The 27,784-nt window shown below is 47.6% G+C and overlaps 1 protein-coding gene across 2 annotated transcripts in view; it reads left to right on the top strand.

The window, feature by feature from the left end:
* Positions 1–27,784, top strand: part of LOC147015906 (uncharacterized) — a 130,992-nt gene that overhangs the window by 61,263 nt on the left and 41,945 nt on the right. Inside the window, exon 2 of one of the 2 annotated variants that reach the window (XM_085848513.1) lies at positions 13,996–14,057. The exons of the other annotated variant lie outside the window; for it this stretch is intronic. Within the exon in view, the coding sequence (XP_085704639.1) occupies positions 13,996–14,057 (62 nt within the window). The remainder of the gene's footprint in view (positions 1–13,995; positions 14,058–27,784) is intronic. 2 annotated transcript variants of the gene reach the window in all.

Below are 27,784 nucleotides of genomic sequence, written 5' to 3'. Positions count from 1 at the left end.
TGAGGTTGAGGAAGAGAGTGAGGACTGAACCAAGGACCAGATGGTGGAAGCTGAAGGAGGAAGGCTGTTGCGTGGAATTTAGGGAGGAGGCGAGACAGGTGTTGCATGGTGGTAAAGATGGGTGGGATGATTGGGCAACTACAGCAGAAGTGGTGAGGGAGATAGCTAGGAAGATACTTGGTGTAACATCTGGACAGAGGAAGGAAGACGAGCAGACTTGGTGGTGGAACGAGGAAGTACAGGAAAGTATAAGGAAGAAGGGGTTGGCGAAAAAGAAGTGGGATAGTCAGAGAGATGAAGAAAGTAGGCAGGAGTACAAGGAGTGGCGGCGAAAGGCAAAGAGAGAGGTGGCAAAGGCTAAGAAAAAGGCATATGACGAGCTGTATGGGAAGTTGGATACAAAAGAAGGGGAAAAGGATTTATACCGATTGGCAAGACAGAGGGACTGAGCTAGGAAGGATGTGCTGCAGGTTGGGGTGATAAAGGACGTAAATGGGAATGTGCTGACAAGCGAGGAGAGTGTGTTGAGAAGGTGGTGGAGTACTTTGAGGAGCTGATGAATGAAGAAAATGAGAGAGAGAGAGAAGGTTGGAAGAGGTGGAGATAGTGAATCTGGAAGTGGGGTGGATGAGTAAGGATGAAGTGAGGACTGCTATGAAGAGGATGAAAAGTGGAAAGGCAGTTGGCCCAGATGACATACCAGTGGAGGCATGGAAGTGCTCAGGAGAGATGGCAGTGGGGTTGTTAACCAGATTGTTAAATAGAATCTTGGAAAGTGAGAGGATGCCGGAGGAGTGGAGATTAAGTGTACTGGTTCCAATTTTCAAGAATAAGGGTGATGTGCAGAGCTGTGGAAATTCCAGAGGGATAAAGTTGTTAAGCCACACCATGAAGTTGTGGGAAAGAGTAGTGGAAGCTTGGTTGAGAAGAGAGGTGACGATTTGTGAGCCGCAATATGGGTTTATGCCAGGAAAGAGCACCACTGATGCGATGTTTGCTTTGAGAATGTTGATGGAGAAGTATAGGGAAGGCCAGAAGGAGTTCCATTGTGTGTTTGTGGATTTCGAGAAAGCTTATGATAGGGTGCCAAGAGAGGAGTTGTGGCATTGTATGAGGAAGTCAGGAGTGGTGGAGAAGTTTGTGAGAATTGTGCAGGATATGTATGAGGACAGTGTGACAGCGGTGAGGTGTGCGGTAGGAATGACGGACCGGTTTAAGGTAAAAGTGGGATTGCACCAAGGATCGACTCTGAGCCCTTTCCTGTTTGCAATGGTGATGGACAGGTTGATGGACGAGATCAGACTGGAGTCCCCATGGACTCTGATGTTCGCGGACGACATCATGATCTGTAGGGAGAGTAGGGAGCAGGCTGAGTCGAGCCTTGAGAGGTGGCGTTACGCACTGGAGAGAAGGGGAATGATAGTCAGTAGGAGTAAGACGGAGTACATGTGCGTAAATGAGAGGGAGGGTGGTGGTATGGTGCGGTTGCAAGGAGTTGAGGTGGGGAAGGTGAATGGGTTTAAATACTTGGGATCAACTGTCCAAAGTAACGGAGAGTTTGGGAGAAAAGTGAAAAAGCGAGTGCAGGCAGGATGGAGTGGGTGGAGAAGAGTTGCAGGAGTGATTTGTGACAGAAGGGTAGCTGCAAGAGTTAAGGAGAAAGTATATAAGATGGTAGTGAGACCAGCTATGTTGTATGGTTTGTAGTCGGTGGCGCTAACAAAAAGACAGGAAGCGGAGCTGGAGGTGGCAGAGTTAAAGATGCTGCGATTCTCGTTGGGAGTGACGAGGATGGACAGGATAAGGAATAAGTATATTCGAGCGACAGTGCAGGTAGGACGGTTTGGAGACAAAGTGAGAGAGGTGAGATTGAGATGGTTTGGACATGTGCACAGGAGGGAAGCGGAGTATATCGGGAGAAGGATGCTGAAGATGGAGGCGCCAGGCAGGAGGAGAAGAGGAAGGCCAAAGAAGAGGTTGATGGATGCGGTGAGGGCGGACATGCGGGTGGTTGGAGTGTCAATGGAAGATGTGGAGGATAGAGCGAAATGGAGACGGTTGATCCGCTGTGGTGACCCCTAACGGGAGCAGCCAAAAGAAGAAGAAGAAGAAGAAGAAGATTACTGCATTGTTCAGGCAATAAAGGACCTCAGAGACAGTAACATTCCTCTTGAAATGAACATCGTTTCATTGATTTACAAAGGATAAAGACATAATAGTCCAGGAGCGGCAAGGGTGAACCTGGTTTTGTCGGATAAAGTTTTTTTTTTTTTTTCTCTCGTTTCTGGTAGCCTGGGGGTTGCTTATCAAGAATCAGGTGGGTGCCAGTTGATATTCTTTGGGCAGATTTTGATATTAACCCCTTCATGTCCGACACGCCAAAACCGTGGAAACTTGGAAATCGTTCCATGGTATTAATTCACATAACACGCATCAAATTTGTGAAATCTGATATTTGTTCACACAATGCTTAATGCTGGATGATATATGGATCACAATAGAAAAAAAATTAACCCTTTCCTGGTCATTGATACTAAGCAATTTTTCACAATTCTATTAGCATAACTTTGAAGACCTGAAGTAAAGAGGAAAGAATAATGTAAAATAACTAAGAAAGACAATAAGATGAAGGTTCAACCTACTTTTGTCAAGGCCCAGAAATCTAGCATCTGTATGCATTGTGTATTTCAAAATGTCTCACTTTAAAAGCCCCAGAAGTGAGCACATGACCAAAACATGGTTACAAACACTTACTGGCAGATTGCTGGCATGTAGAGAACTGACATTCCGAGTTTAATGACACCTCAATGGTTAGTTCAGTTTACTGTCGTCCTTGAGCATCCTCCACTGAAACATGCACAAAACATGGTGCAAGGTCAGCCTTTATCCCGACAACTGCATCGCTTGGAGCTACAAGGGGGTTCGCTTTTGCAGCCGCATCTGATCATTTCCAATATGAAATCAGGGGCAGGTTTAGTGTTGTCCGGTGGAGCAGTTGGGCAAAGTGATTTGTTAGTTATGTCCCTCTTCCATCCAAAGTCTTCTGGGTTCAGTGGTGGAGCGTTAGAACTCGGATTTCGCCATAGAATTGTCTGGAAATGGGCCCTCTTCACATTTTCAATGAATACTTCTCTTGTTGGTGGAAGAGCAGCCAAGTTAGGGGAAGACGAATGACCCTTCCCATTATTTTTACCCCATACAAGCAGCCTTGTGTTGGACATGTCTGTGCTGTCCTTCATGCCATAGCAAGCTGAAACGAAGCGAGTGGCTTGATCAATGAATTGGAGCATAAACATTTCCTATCTCTGATAAGTCATGTCCATCACCTTTGAGGATCTTGACCACTTTGCCCTTTCCAATACCACGGTAACACACCATTGTGTCACATCCTGATATAGCATGGGCAACTAACAGGTTCTTCACAACTTTCTGGTGCCTTGCCAATGTCGATTTGATGTCAACAATTGCCCTTTCCTTGCTTGGAGATTCCATAGTCATTGGCACTTGCATCCCCGCCATTTGGTAGTGATGTAGTAGCAATACAAAGACGTCTGTATCATCCAAAATCACAGAGATGTGGCGGGCCAGTCTGACACAGTGCAGGACTTGTTGAATAATTATGATATCGGCCTCTTCATGATGGGTCTCGAGATCAAACTGGCTCCTCTTTTCTTCCATGCTGACTTCAATAGGGAAAGGGTCCTCTCCTGTCACAACCAACATGTGCATTTGTGTACTCTCCTGATGGAAAAACCTGTCTTGGATAAGTTCGTCGCATATGAGCTGGATTAGTTGTTTCTTGTTTTCAACAGAAGACAAGATGGCCTTTTGAGCTGGCTGTTTTGTAGTCCGATGGAGTTGATGTTTTCTACTGACCCCTGTCTCCCTACCATCTCGCATGGTAGACTTAATACTGTATTCATGGTACCTATCAAAGATGAGGTCGACATCACTGTTGGTCAGGTAGGAAGTTAAATGACTCTTGACATTTACAATGAAATCAGCTACTGTACCATCTGCTGGCCAATGTATGGTCCATAAAAGGGCTGACCCATCTATGATAGTGACATCTGCATCACCAGTGTTCCTCCAAGAAACTTCAACTTGCAGAAACTTCTTCAGTTTGGACTTTGCTTTAGCAATCCGCATTCCATCCTTCATGAACATGGCAGTTGGTACAGGTGCAAGCTCATAGGCAAACACCTCCTTCACATCAACATCTCTGTCACTGGCTAATAATGCAACGACCCTTGAGTAGATGGCATTCAGGTCATAAACCTTGGTGTCACCAATGTTCACAGATTTGCTGGCAACCGACAACAAATCTGTCAGTAGCTGGCTGGCTACTTATACCGTCTTGGAGATGGTACTGTAAAATCCCTCAGGCCACGTGTTCTCAAAGTCTTTTAACATTGCCTCTCCAATCATGACGGCATTTTCAGCATTTACAGATGCTGGTGCTAGCTTTCCACTGACAATGTTGACAAGACTCCCTTCAGGATGTTCCTTTGGATCCATAGGATCAGTGCAAGTCTCAAGTTTCTGACGGAGACCAGCCCTGTCCGTGGCATCAGCCAGTATTCTAGCCTTGGACTCCTCCTTGTGATGCCGTTGCAGTCTGGTAGCATCAGTTTCCTCTTCTTCTAATTCCATCATGTCTGACTCAATCTTGCAGCAGATATGGCGGCTCAGTGCCCAGACTTTCATAGCATTCAACTTCAGGGTTATCCCAATGATTCCACCAGCACTATGACCGTATCTCATGAACGTGGACTCGATGAACTGGTCGCTCCAGATGCCATTCCATATCCCACGAATATGTCTCATCACATGCTGTCCCTTGAGGAATAGACTTTGGACTTGGTCAGGCAGCTTCTCCATGGACCTCAGATAGTACAAACCATATCTGGCATGGTTCACGTGCCTGGCCGCAAAGTAATAGGGCAACATTTTTCTAAATGTTGCCAAGTGAAGTAACCAGTCACCCTCTCGTTCAGCCCTAATATAGGACATCATCAACAAAACAGGCTTCACCAGTACCTCTACCCACAGTTTTACCGTCCTGCTCTCTCTTGCAGTCTGATCCAAGGCCTTCATCAGGTCATCCACATTCTCAAATTTATGATTTGCGAACAAGCTGCGGAGCACCTCCTCGGACAGCATCCGCAGGGCACGTACATTCTGTGGGAACTTTTTGCCACTAAGCATCTTTGGAACTCTGCCAAATACTTCTGAAAGGGCATCTGACAGCCCACTATCGGCCATCAGGGAGCCAATAGCCCCAACAAAACTCATCAACGCATGCATGCCTCCTAGACACAAGAACGTATGCTTGAATCTTTCTGGTTGATTCCAGGACACCTGGACAGCGACTCAATAGAGCTGTTGGTCACAAGACGCTAAACTTCTGGCCAGTTTTGAATGTCAGATCTTGGACTCTTTCCATTGCTGTCAACATTGTATCAGGATCAGAAGGCTTCATATCGATCAGCGGTAGGTAGAAGGCTTTTGTCTTGGGTTGTGGAAGATGACCCTGCTCTCTGCTTTCTTTAGTGTTGTACCCATGGAATTCTGGGCAGCTGTCCTTTGTAAGGATATCCTGTAGGAAGCTATGATCAATCTCTGAAGCTCTCCTAACTGCAATCACTTGTGCAAGTGACTTCAGGGTTGGGATGGCCTTGATAGCATCATGTTTTGGCATGGGTGGCTGTTTTGGTCCTCGGTACCGGTGGATGTCGACGTCATATGGAACCTACTTGGAATCTTTGGGAATCCTTTTGATTGTTTGACTGGCCTCTCCCTCTGGTGGTGTATGTGAGTACTGCGCTAGGAGGACTGCAAGTGAGTGGGTGGACTGCCTACCGTTTTGAGAGGATATGTCTGCGTCGAAGTTGTCCGCAATACCCTGAACTAGGCCATCCGCAGCATTTGATATGCCAGCCATCTTCATAGCTGCCACCGCTGCTTCAGCAGCTGATTTCTTGAAACGTCTGTACTCGGTATATGAGCAACAGACCCCATATGAATAGAAATTATTGATAAGCTTATTTGACTCTAACATCTTTCCAGCAAGGCCTACTTGCAAACTGGTTGCTTGGGATTTAACAACACTTGTTACAATTGAACCAATGAGCAATGCTGGACGTGTACTATCAAGTTTTGGAGAAACCTTTCCTAATAATTTGAGGAGAAAAATCACTAACTGTCTCTTTGATAAGGTCCTTATCAATGTCAATGCTGTAGTTGTCTTTGTCAATGTTAATGTTTTTTTTTTTTTATCTCTTGAAGGATGCGTTTAATGGCTTTTCCAATCAAAGTTTCCATGTCATCTTCTTCAGTGTTCACTAGTCTAAGAATCTGTGAGGCACAGCTACGAAATGCAATAATATTAGCAATGCCTGGCGAAGAAAACCATGAGATAATTGCCAAATAACTCTTGAAGTTTAGACACCAGTGTCCGACGACACAGTTGGACTCCACTGAACTGGGAATAAGAGTCAAACAGGTCTACCGAATTCCACATTTGTGATCTGTCACTTTTTAGCATTTCAACAACTTACAGAAAAGGACAATCTTCATCACTACCTTTTGACTCCTGGCTACTGGCAGCACCTTCCCCAGGAAGTGACCTAAATGACACAAATCTTTGCCGACAGTCCAGATGGTATCTCGCATCTGCTGCATGGAGATCACTCGGTGCCCCCTCAACACGCTGCTGGACAATTTTTGCTACAGCATCATTTCGCTTGATACAAGTTTCTATGAGGGACTGCTTCTTGTCTATCTCACGAAAGAGGTATGATTCCCTCCATCTCGAAGGGTGTTTCTTGTCTTTCTCAATAATACAAGTTTCCCCACAGAGAAGAGTGTTTCTTAAAGTTGAAGGTTTCATCAGAGTATCCTGAAAACGAACGCCTCATGACTTTCTGGGAGATAGGACCAGTCTCTTCATCACAGTGACGTTTGTGACGCTGGGTGTGACTTTTAGACGTGTCGGAAGAGACACGACTTTTGTGGCATTTCAAGGTGAATTCCTTGTTTTTCTCTAACGCATCTTCGAGCTCAAAGTGCTTTTCATCACCATATGTCTTTTACATCGGATGATGTTGGCTATTCGGACGGCCGTAGCACATGTAAGCTTCTCTTTCTTGTCTTGACAGTTGAACTTCCATTTGAAGTAGCATTCATCAGTATCCGATTCGATGACTGCCAAGGCTGAAAATGAAATGCAAGACTGTCACGCTCTCATCTGCGGCATTTTTCTAACTTATTGCATCAGTACTAACATTGAATTTAGAAATGGAGTGCTTGCCTAATCTAATTAAAACTGGCTTTAAATTGTATCGATGTTTTAACATACATCATTCTAGTGATGCTTTAGTATTTTTACTTGCATAAGGTGCCTTCAAAACAGTCTAAATTTGTGGTCTGATGTCTTGGCTGAGCAACAATACTTAAAACAAATGCATGGTAAACACATGGATTAAAACAGGAAGTAAAACAATTCTGCAATGCCATCTGATGTACTTTTCAGTAACTAGACTAATTTCTCAGACATGAGTGGCAAAAGAAAGTCGGAAGCTATCATTCTTTTATGTCCAACGCTCATCCCACATGCTGCAAAATTGAGCGGAAAAGGGTTAATCTCCCAAATTCTGCCCCTAAAATGATTTTAACATTCTCTACAACATGAATTATTGCAGAATGTAAGTATATTTGAGATTTTGTTCAGCAAACTTTCTTGAGAAACAGTGGAAACTTGAGTCTTTCAGAATTTGGCTACATTGGATAGAAAAGGGTTAATATGAAGAGTTCCCCAAGGGATATCATCTGGCACCCCCTGATTCAGGATAAGCAAGCCCTATACTACCAGAAACAAGAGAGAAAAAAAAACTTTATCCGACAAAACCAGGTTCACTAAAATTTGGGGGTTTGGCTCCCAGACTATAAGGGATAAGGCCATAATTTATTATTGTTTATGAATTAAATATTTAAAAAAATAACATCAACAAACATCAAGAGTTTGCTCAACTTTTATTCAGTGCTCTGAAAAATAATGAAACATGATGACACTGGTCAAACGTATTTACAAAATGGCACAAACATGGCCAAAATAATGTCTCTGCGAATCTTGGGAAGTACACAACTGTCACTGTATCTAGTTGTTCTTCTCTGGTGGTGGAGGTGTCTTCAGCTCCCCAGATGGGGTGCTTGCAGCAATAGGATCGCTGGACAGGTTGAGCATTCCTGAGAGTCCAGAGATGTTAAACATACTCTGACCGCAAGTGTCAAAGGCGCTTGGGCTCTGGTTCAGTACCTGGTCAGCTGAGCCTATAGCAGCAGATGCAGAGGTGGAGCTTGGCTGCTGCGTAATCAGAGGAGGAGGAAGCTGGAACCCATGTTGAGGGGGAGGAGGCATCATCCACTGGCACTGAGGCTGCTGCTGTTGGTACTGTGGCTGCAGTGGCTGCTGCATGTACGGGTCCACATAGACAGTTGTCTGTGAGCCCCAGACTGATGCAGCCGGTGCCTTGTATCTCCACATGTGGCGAGGTGGCTGGTACATCTCCGACGCCATGGGGGTGTAGGTAGCTGGTGCTAAACTTGTTTGCACGGAAGCAGGAGCAGGGAAGGTGTGGACTATGGGAGGTTCTTCCTCATCACTCTCCTCATCTAACAGCTCACTGAGGATGGTGGTGAAGCGTGACCTTGCCTTCCGGAACTTGCGCTTAGATATGCTGACCAGGCTGTCACGCATGTAGTTGGCGAAGGCTACGGTGGCTGTGATGGGCTGAGGCTGTGCGAGAACTTTGAGGAGCTCAGACTCGTGCACCCTCTTCTGGAGTGACTGCAGCAACTGGTCATCGTCCTGGCCATGCTTCGCCTTGCCCTGTGAGGATGAATAGGGGACAGGGGAGGGCATACTGTCGTCATCAACCATGAGCTCTGCACAGGCAGCCTCGGCAGCCTCGAGGTCCCCGCTGTGTGCTGCACTGGTTTCCTTTCCCTGCAATTATGACAATTGATTAGTAAATTACAAGGCAAAAATAAGAGGAAAATTCAATGATTTGTAGTAATCGATGATTAATTTGCTTAGAGATCTGTAGTACAGTAAAACTAATATAAATAAATATTAGTATTGATATTAATATGTGTTTATACTTGCACTATTGACGGGCTCAGCACGATGGCGGACCACAGTCTTGAGGTAGCCAAAGTTTGCCTTCACCCTCTGCTCCCTCTCTGTCATTTCCGGGGTGCCGTCACCGCTCTTGTTCTTGTCGAGACGGGTGTGGGTGTCTCGCAGGGACTTGAACCACCCTTAAAGGTGCTCGACAGACTTCCCCATGGCCTTGCCTTGATCCTCCCAGAGCTTTGCCTTCTTGTCCACCCTCCGGTTGTCCATCTTCTTGATGTCCCAGATGATGACGTTCTCGCGAAGGAAATCGCACATGAGCTGCTCCTCTTGGAAATCAAGACAAAACTGTGTCTTCTTGGCCCTCTTCTTTGTAAGGGTTGGCTGAGAGGAGGTGGAGGCCACGGACACAGCTATCGATGCCACCGACGATGCCCGAGAGGCGTTGGAACCAGCATCCTCTCCGTCAGAGGGTGAGCGTGATGGGGAGGGTTTTGGTGCTGATGGATCCTCCTTGCGTCCGCGTCCACGGCCATGGCCAGGAGACTTCTTGGCAGCATTCTTCGAAGTTCTCTTCAGCATGACGATGATGTTGACACTTCGATGTCTTGCTTGGTTATGATTAAAATCGTCGAGCGGCAGCATCCATTTAAATAGTCGAGAGGCAGCCTATTAATAGGCTATGCCACGTGATTGTCGGCGATACGCTGCCGCACGCTATGCATACGTTAGACTATCGTTGGGTATAGGTTGTGAACGCCGACAACATGCGAAGCATTCGTTGGTATAAGTTATCTATAAGTTATCAAAACGTTCTGTGTACGTTACTAATATGTTATGCATACGTTCAACTCATTATGAATGCGCCCAAAACTGAAAAAAAACATCAATAGTTCAGCGTACGCCAGCGTTTTACATACATTTTTGATACGCTGGCTAAAACGTCAAGGTGTGAAATCACCGTCATGCCGAAGAAAACTTCGAAGAATGCTGCAAAGAAATCTCCTGGCCGTGGACGCGAACGCAAGGAGGATCCATCATCACCCACACCCTCCCCATCACGCTCACCTACTACTAATAGCATGGACCTACTACTACGACTACTACGACTACTACTGATACTACTGACATGGACATCTACTCAACATGGAGTCTGGAACACTGACGGGTTCCTCCTGTGAAGCCCATTTTTATATACCAATTCCCTTAAATGCTGCCAATACGCCATTATACGGTAGCTGTAAGTTAGAAACACGTTCAGAAAGTTCTGCGGTCGTCCGGAAGACGTCAAATACGTCTACATACGTCAATATGCGTTGGAGATACGTTATACATAGGTTCAAAGCACGTTACTCATAGGTTAGAAATAAGTTTCGGGTATGCTAGACATTACCTCGACGTGTTTCAACTTATGAGTAACTTACAAGTAACGTGTGTCAACAATCGCATAACGTGCCTACACCTTATGGTCAGCGTATGCAGAACGTGTGCGTCACACGCTGGCATACGTTGAAAAATTTTGAGCACGCTTAAAATTTGTCGACGAGCTCGGCGTACTACGACGTATGCCAGCGTGCTTCAGCGTGCTCTTAACATATACAAAACTTACCCATAACGTATTCGACGTGTGCCAGCGTATTCGCCAAAATTTTCATACATCGGCATATGCTGGCTAAAACGTCAAGGTGTGACAGGGCATGATGGTGATGTTGACACTTTGATGTCCAGTGCGGTAATGATTTGAATCGTCGAGCGGCAGCCTTTTAATAGGACTCACCACGTGATCGTCGGTGATACGCTGCCGCGCTATGCATAAGTTAGACTATCGTTGGGCATAAGTTGTGAACGCCGACAACACGCTAAGCATTCGTTGGTATATGTTATCTATAAGTTATTGAAACGTTTTGTGAACATTACTAATACGTTATGAATACGCCCAAAACTGAAAAAACATCAATAGTTCAGCGTACGCCAGCGTTTTAGATACATTTTGATACGTTGCCATACGCTGGCTAAAACGTCAAGGTGTGACAGGGCCCTCAGAAGCGAAAATGGATTCCATGACCTTGCTGATGATTGGGTGCAGGCTGATTGGTCTGTAGTTGCAGGGATCAGTTTTTGCACCTTTGTTATGCAGAGTGGTAATGTTTTCTGATTTCCAAGCAGATGGTAGATGACCTTGAGCAAATGAGAGAGTGAATAGAACAGAGAGATGGTGAGCAAGAGCAGAGGAGCAGGTTTATGGGACACGAGAGCTGATGCCGTCTGGACCTGTTGTAGATTCTGAGTCGAGGTTTGACAGCAAGCTCTTCACTTTGTCAGTATAAAAGTTTGTCATAAATATATATGATTGGTGATGGTTGACTGCACTCATTGCGTGGTTTTTTACAGGTCGTGCTTTACACGTTGTCCAGTCTGAGTCGTCGCACTATGAGTCGTGAGCAGAGAGCCAATCTGAAGTTTCTTGCCAAGCTTGGCAAAACACCTTCCGAATCCTTCGCAATGCTGTAGCAAGTCTATGGGGAAGAAACGATGTCACGTACATGTGCATTTGAATGGCACAAGAGGTTCAAAGAGGTTCAAAGAGGGACAGGAGGAGGTTGAAGACGATCCACGGTCTGGAAGACCTTCAACTAACAGAACGGCTGACAACGTTGAACGTGTGAAGCAGATGGTGCACGCAGATCGTCGATTCACGGTGCGCATGATTGCTGAGGAACTTTGCATCAACAAGGACACTGTCTGGAGCATCATCACTGAAAATCTCGAAATGCGCAAGGTGTGCGCAAAGATGGTCTCCCAAGCTGTTGTCTGAGGACCAGAAACAGCAAAGAGTCACTGTCTGTCAAGACATTATCGAGCGCCTCGAGGACGGTCCAGATCTCCTCGGGAGAGTCAGTACTGGCGATGAATCGTGGATATTCGAATACGATCCCGAGACCAAACGGCAGAATCATCAGTGGAAAAGTCTGGCATCACCAAGACTAAAGAAAGCAAGGATCTCGAAGTCGAAGGTCAAGGTGATGCTCATCGCGTTTTTTGACATCAAGGGCATCGTCCACTTCGAGTTTCTACCACAGGGTCAAACAGTGAATCAATACATGGACAAGGAGATCCTCCGGCGCCTCATGAGATCAGTCCGGGACAAGAGGAGGGATCTGTGGGAGAATAACGCCTGGGTGCTCCATCATGACAACGCCCCTGCTCACAGTGCCCTGAACATCTGACAGTTTATGGCGGAGAGGAACATGCCAACTCTGGAGCAATCCACGTATTCGCCAGACTTGGCCCCTTGTGATTTTATCCTCTTCCCCAAGCAAGGGGGTGATCAAGGGGACCCGATTTCCTGATGGGTAGGCCATCAAAAGGGCCGTGACAATGGAGCTCCGGAGGATTCCAGAAGAAGCCTTCAGGGGGTGCATCGAAGCATGGAAGAAGAGGATGGACAAGTGTGTCAGACCTGAGGGAAACTATTTTGAAGGGGACAAGCTGTGATTTCAATATATTTTTTGGAATAAAATTTCTGTGAAGTCAGTCCCATTAGTTTTTTAGACGTACCTAGTATATGAGGAAAAGGGAGTTGTATTGTTACGGATTTGGAAGCCTCCTGCACACAGACAGTCAGCAGTCCCCGCAGTTCAATTATTTTGATAAGTATATGTTTATAGTTAGAGTCCCCTCCCTTATGTCTAATGGGAATTTCATGTGTGCGCTGCGGGTTTCTTTTATAGTCAGGTTTTTTACATCTTCAATCGATCCTTCCTACTTCGCACCATCGACGCCATTGCCCACGTGTGTTCGACCACGGACGTGAGCGGAGGTTTCCTCACCTCAGAACTCCGACTCCGCCCAGGAAAGGAGGGGGTTCCCCCCTGTCCAATCAGGAGGCTCATCACCTCAGGTATTAGCCAGAGGTAATGTAGCCAGAGGCTCATCGTAGCCAGAGGTATTCCTTGGGGTGTGGAGGAGTGAGGGCAGTGCTTGGAGAGTGAGGAATTGAGTTTTTGATAAAGGGAGCAACCCCACCACCAGGATGAGGCTCAGGTCTATCATATACTGGAGGAGTGAGTAACCAGGGAGAGAAACTAGGGAGTCAGAGACATCTTAAAGGAGGAAAGATTATTTCAAGCATATTATGTCTGGTTTGTCAGTGGCAACCTGTATGGAGTGATCAGTCAGGTTAGAGCGAAGGCCTTGGATGTTTGAGGTCCACACTGTTGAGGAAGAGGAAGGGGAGGAGGCTTTGGTTGCAGGGGAGGGGAGGGGGAGGGTAGGATGAGGGAGGAGAGGTAGAGGTAGGGAGAGTTGTCGACAGTTTTTTAGGAGATTGCAGGAGAGCTTGGGGAAAGGGTCAGAAGGGGAGGAGGACAAAGGGCTCGGTGGTGAAGGGATGAGTCTTTGTGGGGAATAATAAGAGAGGGGCAAAGAGAAGTGGGAGATTGGAGGAGGTGGAGGAAAGAGATGGAAGAGAGAAGGTGGGGGAAGGAGGCAGCTTTGTGGGTGTGATCGGGGGCAGCTTTGAGAAGTGGGAATGAAGGGGGAGATTTGAAAGGGAGGGTGAGGGGTGAGAATTAAGGGAGAAGGGTGAGAGGGAAGAATTTGCAGAACAGAATTCCATTCTTTTATTTCTTTTTTTTGTCGTCCAATTTATCGGAGTTAAATTTTTTTTTTACTGCCTTGGACCTTTTCAAACCAAGCTAAATGGTCTTTTAAATTCGACCTTGTACCTTTATTTTAATCATCATTTTATTTCCATATTTATATGTTGCTGCTTGTGATATTGTGGAAACTTGAAAAGGGTTTGAGGGGGATTTGGTTTTGGTTTTGATTTTACCTTTTCCTTTTCTTGCAAACTGCAGGTGAACGCATTGGATTTGGAAGTACTGCACATCCATCTGTCTAATATCAGGCCGGATAACCGGTACGTACATTCCCTAAAGGCCCGGTCACACCTTGACGTTTTAGCCAGCGATGGCAACGTATTAAAATGTATCTAAAACGCTGGCTTACGTTGAACTTTTGATGTTTTTTTTTTTTAAGATTCGGACGTATTCATAGCGACTTGGTCTTATGTATAACGCATTGGTAACGGACACAGAACGTTTCGTTGTGTTATAGATAACTTATACCAACGAATGCTGAACCTGTTGTCGGCCTACACAACCGATGCCCAACGATAGTCTAACTTAGGCAAAGCGCGTTGCACGCATCGCCGACCATGTCGTCATGTAGCCTATTAAAAGGCTGACGCATAATGATTCGAATCATAACTGCCGTAGAAATGGAAGTGTCAACATCGCGGTCACACCTTGGCGATCTTGCCAGCGTATGCCGACCTAAGAAAAATGTGTCTAAAACGTTGGGGCACGTCAAATACGGTACGAGTAAGTTTGGTATACATGAGTACAACGATAAAGTACGCTATCATACGTCGTAGTAAGTAGAGTACGTCAAGAAATTTTAAACATGTTCAAAATTTTACGACGTACTCGGCGTATGACACACGTTCCGCATGCGATGGGGATAAGTTTTACACACGATATGTGGACGCTTACACACGTCCACAAAGGCTACTTATAAGCTACTCATAAGTCGAAACACGTTGCGGTAATGTCTTTTTTACGCGAAACTTATTTCTAACTTATGTTTGACGTGCTTTGAACCAATTCTTTACGTAGTCCCAACACACATCGACGTATGTAGACGTATTCCAATGACGTCTTCCGGTCGACAAAAAAAAATAAATTAACGTGTTTCTAGCTTACAACTGCCATATAAAGACGTGTTCCCAGCGGTTTTGGGAATTGGTATATAAAAATGCTGCTCATAAAAGGGGAACCCAACAGTGTTTTCGAGTCCTTTTTTGAGTCGATGTCCATGTCAGCAGTAACAGTATCAGTATCAGTGTCAGTATTAGTATTAGTATTAGTAGTAGTTTGTTCATGTTGGCAGTAGTAGGTGAGTGTGAGGAGGAGGGTGTGGGTTATGATGGATCGTCCTTGCGTTTAACGATTTAACGATTTAAATGATAAACTCAACGATTTAAATGGCTGCATCTCCACTATTGAAAGTAGACGCTTGCGCTCAACAATTGGATTTTTTTTACACTCAACGACTTTTAAACGGTACCACTCAGCTATTTTCATTGTTTACAATAAACGATTTAAATTGCTGTCACTCGCCTTTGTTTTTTGATGCTGGGGTTTGGAAATTTGAAGCGTTTCTTCTGAACGTGTTAAAACGCTCAAACTCGACTATTTTAAATAGACGCTGCCGATGGACAATTGGAATCATAGCCAAGCTAGACATCGAAGTGTGAACATCCTCGTCATGCCGAAGAAAAGTTTGAAGAATGCTGCAAATAAGTGTCCTGGCCGTGGCCGTGGACGCTGACGCAAGGACGATCCATTATACCGACGTCTTTCAGCCTATGAATAACTTAAAAGTAACGTCTGTCGATGTGTGGCAACGATCGCGTAACGTGCCAAGAACACGTTAATCATAGGTTAGAAATAAGTTTCGGGTACGCTAAACATTACCTCGGCGTGTCTCAACTTATGATTAACTTACAAGTTGCATGTGTTGACGTCTGTCAACGATCGCAGACCGTGCATACAACTTGTGGCCAGCGTAGCGGAACGTGTGAGTTATACGCCGGCATACGTCGTGAAATTTCAAGCATGAAAAAATTTGAGAACAACCAAAAAGTACAACGTTTAAAGCCAACGTACAACGACGTATGGCAGTGTTTTTCAGCGTGCTCTCAATGTTATCAAAACTTACTCATAACGTATTCAACGTGTGCCAGCGTTTTAGAAAAAAAATTCAAAAATCGGCATACGCTGGCTAAAACGTCAAGGTGTGACCGAGCCTTTAGACCCGTACAATCGGCACTTGCAGTTTATATCTAAGGCACGCTGTTTTCAGTTGCACTGCACTGCTTAGAATGACAAGTTGGTCATGCAGACAGTTGATTTTATTTGTCGTTCTTCAATGATTACATTATTAGAAGTACAGTACTCCAGGGAGGTTTTAATCTATTTTTTGTTGTTTCAAAAATATTTTTAAGTTGCAGCTGAAAATGCCAAATATCTCACACCATACAGTTTCCATGGTGGTGGTGGTTCTTGATTGTCTTGTCCTTTTTTATTTTATTGATTTTCAAATAGCAGTTTAACCATATGGATAAAATTGACATCAAAGCAATGTGAGGTGTCGAGGCCGAAATTGCATTTTTGTCGCAGCTGGAAAGGACAAGGATGAGGGGCGGGAATCCAAGTCACACATATGTGCGAATTCCCTTTAAAAATTACTGGAGACATAAGGATTTGTTTATTGTGAAAACCTCCGAGTTTGATTCTCATTTATTTTTGCATTGCACTGTCCTGGCCTTGTCATTCCGATTTAGCCAATTATGGCTTGCAGCAAGGTATGATGTACACATTTTGGACACGGGGGACCAACAAATGAAAGTCATTGTATGATTAAGTTCTGCATATCATTTGTTAGCCAACATCATGGGGATTCAGGATCTATTTGGGCAGAGATTAATTCTTCCTCTTTCTATTGCTCTGACAGGGTCAAAGTTGGTTTCTTAATTAATCTTAGGATTAAAAGTGCAGATTTCTTAAAAACGTTACGTACTTCCTAACGACCTTTGATGTTCTGAATGCTGAACACAAACTGGCCTTTGGCATTGATTTTTATATCAGAGGGCCATCTTGGTAAACTTATTCTATTGTTATAAAATCAAGCTTATAGCTACCAGTAATTTTGTAGCAGCTTGGTAAATGCAATTTGTTACGTACTTCCTAACATTTTTGACCCAATCGTGGAAGTGAACCTAAAAACTGGTATGTAGTAATGATCCATGTTGAAACTTGCCATTTTAAATCATCACTTTAGCAGAAGTAAATTGCTCTTTAAGATGTTCTATCAGATGCATTTCAAATTTCTGGAATAAGATTTTGTAAGCTTCACTATGATTGGGGGAAATTTTGCAAAATCTGAGATTTTACACATTTGAAGGTGCCGAGATATGCAGAAGGTCATAAAAAAATGTACTGTTTTGAGGAATTGTTCTATTCTTATGTATAATGATATATATATATATATATATATATATATATATATATATATATATATATATATATATATATATATATATATATATATATATATATTGTTGCGGTTTTCGCGCCCGCCGGCGTGCGACGGCCACGTAACTCGAATCGCGGCACGTCGCCCACCGGACGGACAATCCAGTCGTGACCCTCTCGGACTAACGCCGGGAACCAGTCACGGGTGGACCTTTCGGTCTCACCGCGATCGAGCCAATCAGCCCCCGCGTGGGATAGGGTTGCTCGCCAAATTCGAACTACCTAAGTACCCACGCGGAGGGTAGACCGGGCGATCGCACCTCGCCGCAGGTCGACTTCGGACACGGGCCACTTAAGCGACCCGTTCCGTACTATCAGAATAACCGAGCGGTGTTATCGTCGACCTCGACGGTTCGATTAATTATCGGGCGTATTCAGCCCACTACCAACCCTTTACGTGAAGCAAGATGGGGATTCAATGGAGGAAAAGACGAAGCGAAGCGGGAGAACAGTTCAACAATAAAGCACATTTATTCGCGGCACACGGGAAGCACACAAATACAATTCCACCAAATGCACACAAAAAAAGAAAACACACTTCCATTTACACAAAGAGCAAATATAAAAGTGAAAACACAGTGCAGAGCTAATACCGACTACCGAGCACACGGCAACACTTATACAATTCTACTTCACAGACGGCGCCGACAACACATACCCAAAACCAAGGAAAAGAAATACCCTCAAGAATGAGGCAGGCCTGAGGCCGAGACCGGGTCGGGCCTACCCGTCTGGTGATGAGACGCGGAGCGGCGATGGCCCCGCAACCCGCGGGCCTCGTGGACGGTGTCTGGTAGGGGGTGGGAACGGGGCCCCCTTGGTCGCACTATCTCAGCGCGGGGGGAAACAGGAGGGGGTTGCTGATGCTCGGGGTATAGAGGATCTTTATTATCCCTGGTGTGCGTCTCCACCTCGGCCAGGTCGCGCTGCCGGCCTCCCTCGGGCGTGCAGCTCCTGGCACCGACGCGAGCACCCCCTCGTCCGACTCTCTTCAGCTTCTCCAGCCACTGCAGGCTTCGGGCTCCAGACTTCCACACTCGTCCCCTCCGTTCCGACTCCTTCTCGTTCTCGTTCTCCTCCTCGTTCTCGTTCTCCTTTTCGTTCTCGTTCTCCTTTTCGTTCTCGTTCTCCTTTTCGTTCTCGTTCTCCTTTTCGACTTCCCTCTGACTGACGAACACCGTCCTTTTATCCCCCCCCGTAACTTCGCCTTTGACCCCCTCCCTTTGACCTTTCACCTCGCTCCCCATTGGCCCGAGAAAAAGTGGGCGTGAAGGCTTTTTGATCCACAAATTTGCATATATGGATCGCCCTGGGGCGGGGCCAGTCGCCCCTCGCTCACCGATTGGACGGCAAAAAGTGGGCGTGTGTCGTTTTTGATCCGTTTTTGAAGCACAAAATCCGTGATTTTGTACACGCTGTTCAACGTGCGCCCTACACGAGTCCAGCATCGGTGCCCATGAGTGGCGCGAGATGACGGTGATGCGATTGTGGCGAGTTGTGACGGTAAAGGTCGTGGCGGTTGTGGTGAAGCGGCGTTGTGGTTGGTGGTTGTTGTTGTGGTTGTGATGGTAATCATGGCGGTTGGTCCAAAATAAAGATAGTAAAAGAAAAACGGCTATCCTGAAGAGTCGCAGCACACATAAATGACATGTATTCCCACTAGACAACGGGTTTGGGCCTAACTACACATGCACTTACCGAGATACCTCACCTAAGGGACCTGAATGGTGGTTTGCGAATTTGGTAACCACAACACTACCCCCTTCCCTTTTTACAGACTCGTCCCGAGTCGTCAAATTTTCGTGTGCCATCATGTGTAGTTTTCCCCTTGTACATTTTACCTACGGATCCCTGAGTGCGACATTCATGGTATTCGTGTCCCCAAAATAAATAACCTGAGGGCTGCGTAACTATCAAAACAAACTCACTCACACGGACGACTTAAATAAAATTGCCGGCGCTAGACAGACATGCCGGGGGGGCGCACTCATATTTACAGTACATCTTGACCTTAACTTACAAATTTTACACTAAACCATGGCCCAGGATCACTGAACTCTGCAAAAAGAAAGCAGTTAGCAGGGAGCCAGGCTGCCCACATGCAGTCTCTGGCTCAAAACAATGCAGGTGACAGGGAACGTGGCTGGCTGCTCACACGCAGTCCAAGGCCTTCCCTTTTGAACTGAACGCAGTGAACCACAACGGTGCTTGGGCTGCACAACGCAGTCTCCGTGCCAGCTCAAGTGGCACACGCAATGAGCACAACGAATGGATGCATGAACGGTTTGAACTGAATGCAGTGAACCACAACGGTGCATGGGCTGCACAAACGCAGTCTCCGTGCCAGCTCAAGTGGCACACGCAATGAGCACAACGAATGAATGGATGAATGGATGGACGCAAAACACGGTGCACGGGCTGCCACTGCAGGCCCGTGTTGTAGCTGCCAACAGGGCAGTTCTCGCAGCTTGCAAACTGTTGCCTTGATCCTGGCGCACATGGAAATGAACAGGGGGGGGCAGAGCAAAATTGAACGGGGCTGGTGAACATGGGCAGTGGGCATGGCATGGCAAAGGTGAGCAGGCAAACACAGCCCGCAGAAGAAGGCCGCTGCAGGCAAACACAGCCGGCAGACGAACTGGCCGGCACAGGCCTCGAAGAAAAACAGCCAGCAGATGAACTGGCCGGCACAGGCCTTGCAGCACACAGCTGCCGATGAAGTTGGCCGGCCTCCGCCTTGCAGTAACACAGCCAGCAGATGAAGCTGGCCAGCTTTTGCCGTCAGTGGAGGTTGGTGGAGGGAGTGCGGTGGTGCTGGCCACTTGGAAGGCGGGCTCGGACCTACCTACCTGTCTCCCTCCCAACCTATCGCCTTTGCCTGTCACTGTACATACCCACTCCCTTAATTTGTCAAACCCCAATTTAGCCCCAACTTATTTTTTTGTTATTATTATTTTTTTCTTTTACTTCCCCACTATAAATCGTCCCCTAACCCCCTTTATCGTCTTTGTTCGGCTAACCTATCCTGTCACCTAGCCTACTCCCAACCCCTACGTTCCCTTCCCGGAGGGGAATAATGGAGAGCTAACGTCCTGTGTCGAGGCCCAACTCAAGCCTCAGAATGGCCTCCCCAGAGTTCGGCGATCTAACCCAAAGTGGGTCCAGCGGCCCACAACGAGAGCGAGGGGATGGATGGTGCGGAGGGGTACATCTCCTAATCTACCCTAACCATTTAACTGTTAAACTACCCCGGGGCTTTCAACAAGCGCCTCTCGCTTAAACTATTGGTTCTAACAACTCAGATTCCCGTCGCCTGTGTTGGTGTCCTCACAATTTCGGGCCTCGCCCCCCAATTTTCTCTCCTTGCCCTCACACGGTCTCCTGGCTGGGACACGTGGCTCCCTTTGGCAGGCACGACCCTCTGCCGAATCTCCCGCTATGGCACCCCCGGGCACTACACTGCCTCCGAGCCTACCAGCTCCCTAACACCGGGGAGTGCCCCCCATGGCACCTCCCCTGAAACGCACACGTGGCAGGCCGGCCTCCCGGGCCCCTTTCCGAGGGTCACCCGTGCCCACAACACTGCCCACGCGGCTAATGGCGCCCCGGGCCCCGCACCAAGCAGGCGCACCCGTGCCCACTACTCTATCCCGGCCCCCCATGGGCCCATGGCCTACCGCGGCCGACTAGCCTGGTGCCCGGGGTACCCACTCAGCGATACTCACCTTTCGCAGCCACGCTCCCAAGCCCGTCAACAGGGCTCCTGCACCCCTCCAAATGGGTCTCGAGCCTACTTTCCCACCAACAGCAAAACGACCTCCATTTTTCAATTTGACTAACCCAGCTAACTCACTTTACTCTGACCCCGGGGTCCCTTGGGCGGGAGTCACTCCTCCCCCCAATCACTCTTCGCACCATGCATTCCCCATTCACTCCACTCACACAGACCCGCTGGCCTCACTCACTCAACAAGTACTCACCTCACAACTCACCAACTCTTCAACACACACACCACTGAACTCTGCCATCCTTCTAACTACCTCCCCTAACTAACTCGTGCTCCCACGTCGTCCCTTATACTACAGCACGTTCCATTTAACACTACGTAGCTAAACTACGTCCCCACTACACATTCACAAGTCTGTCCATGTCTCCAAATAAATCATAAATCATTTCCCATTTTCCAACCTAAAGCTCATCTAAATCCCTCTAACTAATCCATTCCACGGACTCCATGAGGACTTACCCCTGCCCCATGAAGTCGGTCTAACTAAGCTAACCCTTCCCCCTAACTAGTTTCCATCCTGTGCCCAGGGTCAAGGGGGTCTTCCACCCTTTGCCCAGGAATCCTGTGCACCCGAAAGTGAGGCTTGCTGTTTTCCTTTTTTTCTCTTTACATGCGCAGCACCTGCGCGGCAACTCAGAGCTCGCGCACTTTGCACCTGCCCGTGACGTCATGCAGCTGCACGTGTTCCTCGTCCTCCCTTGGACGGTCCCATCCGGCCGGGATACCCCTCCTGCCGGATTCCAACCACACGTGCAGCCATGACGTCACCGTGCGCATAAAAAAAAACACAAGCCCCACGTCTCGAGGGGTTCCCCACGCGAACACGTGTGCTTTGCCCGTTGGAGCTCAACACACACGATCGCGTGGAGAACCCGTCCGGTCCAAATCCATTTACCTGCCTAAACTTTGTCCGTCCGCGGGATCGGCAAATCCACCGCGTGCGTTTCCGGACCGGGACTTCACTCTCGCAAGCGAGCACGTGGCGGTCTCGTGCGTTGCACAGCACGAACCGCGTGCTCACTGCTGGGTGAACCCGGCACGGTCCCCGAAACAACTACAGCCGCTACTCGGCTTTCTCTCCTCTGTCGCCGTCGTCGCCATTCAACCCACGCACACCTGCGTGTTACGACGCACACAGTCCACTCAATCACATTCACACCGGGAGACGCGGCTGCGTGCTCCCGCATGCCAACCGACATCTCCCTCACATACCGCTCTCTCACACACACACGGTCTCCCTTGCACACAGCGACCTTGCACACGGCCGCTCACTCACGCGTGCTGGGGCACTCACCCGCGGTGCCTCATCCACACTCCGTGCCTCACTCACACACGCGGGGGCACTCACCCGCGGTGCCTCACTCATACTGGCCGTTTCATCCACACACACGGCCTCACTCACACACGGTGCCTCACCCACACTCGCGGGGGCACCAACCCGCGGTTCCTCACTCACACTCCGTGCCTCATCCACACACGGCGTGCTGGGAAGCACGTACTCCGGCACCATCGCCACCACACCACTCACACGTGGTGCCTCACTCATACTGGGCGTTTCACTCACACACACGGCCTCACTCACACACGGTGCCCCATCCACACCCGGCGTGCTGGGAAGCACGCACTCTGGCACCATCGCCACCACACCACTCACACACGGGGTCGCTTCCACACACGGGGACGCACTCACACCTTGCACCACACACACAGGGACAACCACACTGGGGATTCGTGTCCCCACAAGGGTCTCCGGGGCCTCTATACCCCCCAAGCTCTCCAAGCACCTGTCCACAGCACCCGTCCTCTCAACCTCGCAAAGCACGACCGAACTCACCTGGTCGTGACTTGCCTCAAGGGGGCAGACTCCCTCCCCTCGTTCCTGGAGGAGGCCATCCAGGTGCTCGCACTGGGTCTCCACCCAGTCCGCCAGCTCACCCCCATTATCCTCCACTACCTCTGTGTGTGTGTGTGCGTCACTTACCCCGTCTTCCTCGTGTAGTCTCTCCTCTATGGTTCCCTTCCCGGCTACCGTCACTGCCAACTCTTCACCCTTTACCTCCCTTGTCTCCACTATTATTATTTCCTTTGTCACGGCCTTCATGCCCGCCTGCAGGCTTCGGCCCATGTTCTGCGTCTCACCCCGCAGCTTTTTCATCTCTTCCTTCATGTGCTGTGTATTCGCATCCATCGTCGTTTTCACTTCATTTGTATTTGTATCCATCTTTTCGTTCATGCCTTTCATTCCGTTTTTCATTTCATTTGTGTATGTATCCATCTTTTCGTTCATGCCTTTCATTTCGTTTTTCATTTCATTTGTGTTTGCATCCATTTTTTCGATCATTTTCGCATTCATCTTTTCGTTCATTGCCGCCAGCATGGCGCATAGCTGGGCCATGTTGGATGCACTCAGCTGAGCCGTTTCGGCAGGGGTTGGGGAAGGGTCTTGGTGGAGAGGGGGGGGGGAGGTGTCATACACCGCGGCCGCTGCCGCACCCACCTCGGGCCCTGGGTTCAGTTGGGCGAGTCCGTGTTCCTGCACAAGCAACATTTCCTGCTCGGGGATTCCATCCTGGACCATGTATTCTACACATTCTACATCCATTTCTAATACCCCCAGCTCCCGCTCGCCTTGAGACGCCATCTTGCTTCTCGTGAAGGGTTAATTTGCTCGCTCGTAATTTGGAGGGAATCGGGGGTCGCTTCTCTCACCCCTGGACCGATTCCCGTGAATTTAGCCGGAGACAGGAGAGCCCGTTTTCCTGTCTCCGATACCAGTGCCGCGAGGAGGGCGATGAATTTGTATCCCACTCCTGACACCAGTGTTGCGGTTTTCGCGCCCGCCGGCGTGCGACGGCCACGTAACTCGAATCGCGGCACGTCGCCCACCGGACGGACAATCCAGTCGTGACCCTCTCGGACTAACGCCGGGAACCAGTCACGGGTGGACCTTTCGGTCTCACCGCGATCGAGCCAATCAGCCCCCGCGTGGGATAGGGTTGCTCGCCAAATTCGAACTACCTAAGTACCCACGCGGAGGGTAGACCGGGCGATCGCACCTCGCCGCAGGTCGACTTCGGACACGGGCCACTTAAGCGACCCGTTCCGTACTATCAGAATAACCGAGCGGTGTTATCGTCGACCTCGACGGTTCGATCAATTATCGGGCGTATTCAGCCCACTACCAACCCTTTACGTGAAGCAAGGTGGGGATTCAATGGAGGAAAAGACGAAGCGAAGCGGGAGAACAGTTCAACAATAAAGCACATTTATTCGCGGCACACGGGAAGCACACAAATACAATTCCACCAAATGCACACAAAAAAAAGAAAACACACTTCCATTTACACAAAAAGCAAATATAAAAGTGAAAACACAGTGCAGAGCTAATACCGACTACCGAGCACACGGCAACACTTATACAATTCTACTTCACAGACGGCGCCGACAACACATACCCAAAACCAAGGAAAAGAAATACCCTCAAGAATGAGGCAGGCCTGAGGCCGAGACCGGGTCGGGCCTACCCGTCTGGTGATGAGACGCGGAGCGGCGATGGCCCCGCAACCCGCGGGCCTCGTGGACGGTGTCTGGTAGGGGGTGGGAACGGGGCCCCCTTGGTCGCACTATCTCAGCGCGGGGGGAAACAGGAGGGGGTTGCTGATGCTCGGGGTATAGAGGATCTTTATTATCCCTGGTGTGCGTCTCCACCTCGGCCAGGTCGCGCTGCCGGCCTCCCTCGGGCGTGCAGCTCCTGGCACCGACGCGAGCACCCCCTCGTCCGACTCTCTTCAGCTTCTCCAGCCACTGCAGGCTTCGGGCTCCAGACTTCCACACTCGTCCCCTCCGTTCCGACTCCTTCTCGTTCTCGTTCTCCTCCTCGTTCTCGTTCTCCTTTTCGTTCTCGTTCTCCTTTTCGTTCTCGTTCTCCTTTTCGACTTCCCTCTGACTGACGAACACCGTCCTTTTATCCCCCCCCGTAACTTCGCCTTTGACCCCCTCCCTTTGACCTTTCACCTCGCTCCCCATTGGCCCGAGAAAAAGTGGGCGTGAAGGCTTTTTGATCCACAAATTTGCATATATCGATCGCCCTGGGGGCGGGGCCAATTCGCCCCTCGCTCACCGATTGGACGGCAAAAAGTGGGCGTGTGTCGTTTTTGAAGCACAAAATCCGTGATTTTGTACACGCTGTTCAACGTGCGCCCTACACGAGTCCAGCATCGGTGCCCATGAGTGGCGCGAGATGACGGTGATGCGATGGTGGCGAGTTGTGACGGTAAAGGTCGTGGCGGTTGTGGTGAAGCGGCGTTGTGGTTGGTGGTTGTTGTTGTGGTTGTGATGGTAATCATGGCGGTTGGTCCAAAATAAAGATAGTAAAAGAAAAACGGCTATCCTGAAGAGTCGCAGCACGCATAAATGACATGTATTCCCACTAGACAACGGGTTTGGGCCTAACTACACATGCACTTACCGAGATACCTCACCTAAGGGACCTGAATGGTGGTTTGCGAATTTGGTAACCACAACAATATATATATATATATATATATATATATATATATATATATATATATATATATATATATATATATATATATATATATATATATATATATATATATATATATACATATATATATATCAAACAAAAATGCATTTTCAACCATTTTGGACAACATGTACAATCATACATGTAATCCATTTCTAAAAAATGAGCTATAACAATGGAAAAAATAGCCTGTGTTTGGATAAAAAACATGCTTTGTAAGCAACTATATCCATAGGACCCATAGCAAAGTATACATTTTCTGAAAGCACAGACACTTGGGCATTACATAATATTAAGATTGTTTATCTTATTAAAACTGGGTTAAATTTCTAAGCTTTCTCCTCATTTAGGACCACAGTGTACACAATACCATGCTACAAGCCTTATGTTTATTATCCAGCTCTGCATATAGCAGGATTATTATCCAGCTTATTATCCAGCTCTGCATATTGCACGAAGATGAATAGCCAAGGAGAATGCTTAAGCAGCACCAATGCTCTGCACAGAGTATGGTACTGATCTCCTCCTCCTCCTTTGCATTTTTGGGTTGCTCAAATTCCTTGGTGCTTTGTTTGGCTTCAGAAACTGCTTGAGCATCTGAGCAGTTGCCATCATCAACAGAGCATTATAACACTTGTGCAATGAAAAAATGGGTTTTGTGTGACAGTGATTTGTTTCAGGTATAGAGGTATATTGCTTAAACTGAACCAAAGAAAATTTGTGCAGTTCACTCATTGATGTGGAAATTATGGCTGCAAGATGTCATTTTTATGTGCAGCTCTTGTTAAGACAAGTTTTGATAAGTAACCTTTTTCTTTCTATTTTTTTTTCATGCTGTATGCACAAGGAAGTTCATTCCGGCACATACTGTATTAGATGGGTAAAGGAGGTTGGGGAGGGCGGAGTGTTGCGGTGCATTTCCAAATTCTGGTCATTAAACTGGATTATAGTAATGTTGTATTTGTAATTCTTTTAATTTTTTTCATCCCCCCCCCATTGTTTTCAAACGACTAATTTTCAATAATCATCGATTGTACGTTGTAAATCCACAAAATAATGTTGCGTACATGGAGTGTGCGAAACCGTGCTTCATAAAGCAGATTGCAGACGTGATGAAAAAAATGTTGCAGACGTGATGCTGAGGCCTAAGTCACGTTTGCCACGGCGGCCGTGGGGTCTACAAAATGTACGGCCACTAGCAATTATAGGGCGGCCGCAGTATTGTCACGGTCACAATGTAGCAGTCACATGTTTTTATTTTTGGGGGGCCGCACGGCGTATTTATAAATTGTGGAGACCGAAAACGTGTGGGTGCCGTACGGTCTTTGATTTGATGTTGCACGGTGACCTTAGGGCGTTCCTGCGGAGGCCATAGTATTTTAAAGGCAGATGCAAGGCAACCGCAGGGGGGCCCTAAGCTGAACGTGCGGCCAGACGGACGGTAACGAGTGGGTTCTTTTTTATTTTTTACCAGTTCTTTTGTTTCGGCTTGTCGAATTGCTACGGCGAACGTAGAAATGAAAAAAGTTATAACTCCGCGTTATAATTCCACGACGACCCTATGGCCTGTAATAAATAGCCAAACGGCGTAGGGCCACCCTGAGGCCACCTCAGAAACTCTGCGGCCGCCGCACGGTTCTGTCAATTCGGGAGGGGGGGGGTACGGCCGCCGTATCCTCGCCGTAGAGCAAATGTGACTTAGGCCTAACCATTTGTCACCCAAAAATGAATGATAAAATGTGCACATTTTCCCGTGATAAAACACAGTCACCCACTTAATCTCACAATTCAGAATCCCCTTTTAGAAAAAGTCAGATGAGTTAGTCTCTAATCACAGTTTTTCGACTAAACTATGTATTTTAACTTCTTTTTTTGTACAGGTGGTAAGGGCTGGTAGGATGGCCTAGAGGTATGCACACACCTGAGATGTTCTATCCTTGGTTCCAATCCTGACCCAGCTATAAACTTCACAGGCAGGGTGATTCATCGATGTGTGTGCCGTTCCTTGGATGGATGTTAAACTGGACATCCTGTCCTCCAGCAGTAGTTGTTTAGTTGAGTTCCACATTGGTTAGTGTCTTTCTTGGAGTTGACAATAGAAGATATATCTTTGGGCCAGGCAAAACATCGGACAGTATTGAAGGAGATCGCAGAGC

The sequence above is a fragment of the Eptatretus burgeri genome, chromosome 12 (genome assembly GCF_056783735.1).
Source record: "Eptatretus burgeri isolate ZD-2024b chromosome 12, Ebu_testis_v1, whole genome shotgun sequence".
NCBI classification, from domain to species: Eukaryota; Metazoa; Chordata; class Myxini; order Myxiniformes; family Myxinidae; genus Eptatretus; species Eptatretus burgeri.
This window is presented reverse-complemented; position numbering and strand designations above follow the sequence as displayed.